Source organism: Helianthus annuus, chromosome 17 (assembly GCF_002127325.2).
Source record: "Helianthus annuus cultivar XRQ/B chromosome 17, HanXRQr2.0-SUNRISE, whole genome shotgun sequence".
Lineage (NCBI taxonomy): Eukaryota > Viridiplantae > Streptophyta > Magnoliopsida > Asterales > Asteraceae > Helianthus > Helianthus annuus.
The window spans coordinates 116052043-116057181 of NC_035449.2; the positions used below are offsets into that span (position 1 = coordinate 116052043).

General features: G+C 44.7%; 1 protein-coding gene across 1 annotated transcript; it reads right to left on the reverse strand.

The window, feature by feature from the left end:
• Positions 1–3268: 3268 nt before the first annotated feature.
• On the reverse strand, positions 3269–4426 carry LOC110924831. The gene has a single exon (XM_022168818.1). It carries the CDS (start codon positions 4424–4426, stop codon positions 3269–3271), a length of 1158 nt encoding a protein of 385 aa, XP_022024510.1.
• Positions 4427–5139: the final 713 nt, after the last annotated feature.

The following is a 5139-nucleotide window of genomic DNA, read 5'->3' on the forward strand; positions in this document are numbered from 1 at the left end:
GCATAAAAGAAAAATATAACAAAACGGTATGCTCGATCACTGCTGCATCATCCTCAAACCACACCATCTACTCCTCATCTCAAACCATGCTCCATGATAACTGACCACTCTCAGTGGTAAATCAGCCGGCTGCTCCTGAGCAGCCCCCTGAGATCTCGTTGAAGCACCTCGCCTGCATTTGGTTCCTGACGAGGAACCTTCACCTGACATCCTGTAAAAATAGTTCAAAAACGGGCAAAAATAGGTGAACAGTCAGTAAACACAAACTATTTTTGTTATTTTTGAGTTTTATAATTTTTTTTTAATATACTATTGTACATTCAAACAACGGCCATATAGCATTACGTTCGCGACCGTAGTTTAAAACAAAGTGATGTGAAAGCGGCGTTTTGCAAATCCCTTTTTAGGCATAAACCGAACCTCGCCCGAATGGAGATTGAGTACGGGCGAGTGGTATCAATAATAAGATGAGCAGAAGACGCAATAAGACACTACGATGACTCAAACACAATTAAAACGACACCAAAGACCCTAATCTAACCATTTGACTAGACTCGATCTAACTTAGACGCAAAGTACACCAAGTACAAACTATACCTTCTCCCGGCACTTTACTTGCCCTCAAGTAAACCCAAGTGCCTCCCAAACCGACATCGACATCCAAAACTTGCTTAAAAATCAGCCATGAAGTAGTTGAAAACGAATTTTAGCATTGAACAATTCCGCCTAGTGAAAGGAGGTTTCATTCTTTGCAAAAAAAAAAAAAAAAAATTCAATTAAAAAAAATGCAAGTGTTTCACTTTAGACGTCAATGTATTACGGACCAAAGTCATAAAGTTAGCATATTCAAGTTCCAATCCAACCCGCACATCATCAACATCCCAAAACCAAACCACAAACCAAACCAACATCGAGTGCAAACCATAGTTAAAGTTGAAACTTTAGTATCGCCTTGGTGAAACGGAACAAAACGGGTGTTATAAATCTGAATTTATATGTCCAAAAATTTACCCACCCGAATCCCCACACTCAATGTTAGCAAACCCGAGTCTAAAACATGACCGACATGTCGAGCACACCCCAAACCGAGCCACCCGCAACCTATACATACCAAAATATACCCAAAACAACCCTGCCGCGAGCTTCCCTATCACTGACATGAACTAGCAACTTGACTAAATCAAAACCCAACCCTAAACTAACACTAAAACTAAAACTAGACCAAACAAAAATTACAATTTTTAGACTCAAAATACAAAAATTTTGCAAGAACATTACCTGAGATTCGCGGAGAACAAGAAGAAAAAGAAGTAATTTCAGTTGACCTTTTACACCCAAAGTGAAATCCCGATTTCACAGCGAAGTATGGTGGGCGGCGAATGAGGAGGGGAGAAGAAAGTTGGGTTGGCAGTGGTGAGGGATAGGGTGGTCGGCGACGGTGGGTGTTAGGGGTTACCGGCGGCGAGTGATGTGGTGTGAGAGATGGGTGGCCGGCGGTTAGGTGGCGGCCCGTGAAAGTGGTGAAGGGTTTACGTTGAAGCGGCGGCGGTTGTAAGGGGGTGGCGGTTGTTCGATGGGAGGAGGTGTAGTTTGGTTATTAAAGTTTGGATATTAAAGGTGGAACATGGTGAAGAAGGAAGGGAGTAGGGGTTTGACGGCAGTGAGAGGGGAAGAAGTAGTAGGGTGAGGAGGATAGGGTAAAAGGTGATAAAGCGGAACAGGGGGGTATCGAGATGAAAAAGGAGAACTGACGGTGGAGAGGAAAGGATTAGGTGAAAAGATTACTATTGGGGTTTTAAAATTTGTTAGCTGCAGATGTGAGATTTGGTGGTCCGCCAGAAAGTCAGTTGTGGAGTGGTGGGGCGCCACCACGATCCAAAGTTCTGGAGGAATTAAGTGTGGGCTGCAGAGATGTGTTCTGGCGGCCCGCCAAAAATTAGGTGAAGTGGGTGGCGGCCGCCACCACGATGAAACTTTTCGGAAAAATAAATTTGAAAGTGAGGTGACTGCAGATGTGGTTTCTGGCACCCCGCTAAAAACACATTAGATGGGTGGCGGCCCGCCAAACCGAGATTAAGTTTCGATTTTTTTTTCTTTTTTTTTAATAATAAGTTTTTTTTTAAGTTTTACCCCAAATCTCCTTTTCATGCCTTAGACAAAATTTTGATTTTACCCAAACCATCAAAAAACCAACCGAATTTTTGTTTCTTTTTCTACGACTTAACACTTACTTGGAACCTTATTCTCCTCGCAATTTCCTGCAAATCCTCGGTAGTGTACTCCTGCAAATGACTCAAGACACAAACAAGGACCCGAAAAAAACTAACAAAAACGACCGTTAGCTACCAAAAAATACGAAAAAAACAAAAAACGAAGATACAAACGGTACAAACTCTACACTTGGGGTTTCAACTTTTCACATACTTATGGAGGATCATAGAGATGCAGCTCACCTCCAAACACATACTCACGGGCTGTAGCACCATCATATCCATCATTGCCCAAATCACCCCAAACACTCTTATCTCTCTCATAACCTCTCAACTCCTCATCTTGCGGTTTGAATCTAGACTCATCATATCGAGATTTCTCCCCTAACTGAGCTTTACTTAGTATCTCTAACTTAGATTCTAAACGCACCATTCTCGCTTCTAATTCCTCTACTCTCCTATCAGGTGGGTCCCCACACTTGAGTTCTATTACTTTTTCTAGACTCGGACCACTCATCACCTTCTCCTGATCTTTCTTGACCTTCTCACACTCCCCTACTAACGATACCGCCTCCACTTTATAACTTGACCCTCTCGAATTCATAACCTTAAAAATTACCGATTCCTCGCCCGCACTAAGTGTGATGGTGCCTAAAAAGACATCTATGAGAGCTTTAGCAGTGTTTAAGAACGGGCGTCGTAATATTAAATGTACGTTTTCATCGGCTTCCATATCGAGAATGACAAAATCGGCCGGAAAAATGAACTTGTCAACCTTAACAAGCAAATTCTCGACTATGCCCCTAGGGTGTTTCACGGATCTATCAGCTAAGGATAATGTCATTCGGGTGGGGGAAAGCTCGCCTAAGTCTAGCTTTTCGTAGAGAGAAAAGGGCATCAAATTGATGCTAGCACCTAGGTCGGCTAAAGCTCTAGTATTAGTGTTACTACCGAATAGCCAAGGAATTGTGAAAACACCGGGATCGGTAAGCTTTTCAGGAAGCTGATTTGAGACAACAGCCGAACATCCTCCATGCAATGGGACATTCGACAACCCCCTAACTCCTAAGAAGGTCCTTTAAAAATTCCGCGTATTTAGGCATGGACTGGAGTGCCTCAATAAAAGGAAGATTAATCTTCAATTGCTTGAAGATGTCTAAGAATTGCCCGTATTCCCTCGAGTATTTTTGATTCTTAAGACGGGAAGGGAACGGGACATACGCATGGTTCACTAAAGGCGAAGGCCTAACATCCACGGGAGGTTTCTCTACCCTCTTCTCACCTTGAGAGTCACCGGGCTGTGCGGTACTTGCTGGGCGCAGCCTCGATTGCACTTTGCCGGGAGCCTCCATCTCTATCTCTTCGTCTACAACATCTCCATCCTCATCGACTACTCTCTCCTCTACGCTCGGGTTCCCTACGGTTTTGCCACTATGGGTGGTAATGGCCTTTACATGAGCATTCGGGTTCGGTTGGGTGTTACCCGCAGACTGATCGGGTAATCTCTCCTCTAACTTCCTAGACATATCACCTACAACCCTTTGAAGGTCTTGGAAAGCAGTTTGGTGATTCTTAAGCATAAGGTCATGTTTGCTAAGTTTCTTTTGGGGGGTTTGATCCTTAACAATTAATTGACTCATCATGGACTCCATCCTTTCTAGACTACCCCCAAGATCATAGCTTGAACCCTGACCTGTTTGAACCTGACTACTTGACCCCCCATCATTAACCTGCCCATTTGAACCCCCACCAAAGAGTGAACCTAAACCCCTATTTGGATTTTGAGCTATTTGAAAACCAGGGGGTCCGTTTGAGCGAAAATTGTTGTTAGAAGCAAAATTATTATTATTATTACGCCAACCCGAACCAAAGTTATTATTACCAAACCCACTAGGTTGACCTCTACCTTGACCTCCTCCTACGAAATCGACTTGCTCCTCACCAACTAGCAGTGGACACGCACTCGTGTCGTGACCCCCTCGACAATACTCACATTTGTCTACCTTAGCTCTAATCTCCTTAAGCTCTCGAGTCATGTTTTCCAATACAGCAGCCAAACTAGGATCCATGGCGACATGGTTCACCCCACGGGCGGGTGCACTAGTAGTGGTATTTGAATTACCACTTTGATACCGCTGATCGGCTCCCGATTGAGATTGAGACTGAGCAAATGCCTCAAAACGCTCTAAACACTCAGCAACAGTAAGAATACCCATCATATGCCCTCCCGCATTAGTATCGAACCTATCACGAGTCTCTTGGGTGAGACCGTTATAAAATTTCTCACACAAAGCCTAATTAGAAAGACCATGCTGGGAGCAACGAGCACAAAGGTTTTGGAAACGCTCCCAAGCAAGGTAGTAAGGCTCGTCGGGCTCCATGCGGAAGGAGTGGATTTGGTCTCTAAGACGTGAGGCTTTAGCGGGCGGGAAATATTTGTTCAAAAAGGCTTGACGAAGCCCCGCCCAAGTGGTAAAGGTCCCGGTTGGTTGAGAGTCCAACCAAGTAGCCGCACGGCCGGCTAATGAGAATGGGAAAAGTTGTAGGTAGGTGGCATCGTTGGGTGCACCGTGAAGGCTAAAAGTGGCAAGAATACGGGAGAACCGGTTTATGTGGGCCGGTGCGTCCTCATCCTCGCGACCGTGGAACTGGATGCTATTGGTGATGGCTTGCATGGCATAAGATGGAATCTGCCATGAGTTCTCGCTAACTATAGGTGGAACAGTAATGGGTGACGCAAGACCAGTGAAGCCTTGGGTGGCTTGTTGGTGAACGGTCTGCCTAGCGTTGGCCATGTGTTCTAGGTTCTCTGGGATGCTAGAGGTGCTAAAAGTAGGGCTATTGGGTGGGGAAATCTTAGGTGATGTTTTGGGTGATTGAGGTGGGGTGGGTAATGGAGTGGAATCGAAATTGGGAAACTGAGACGTGG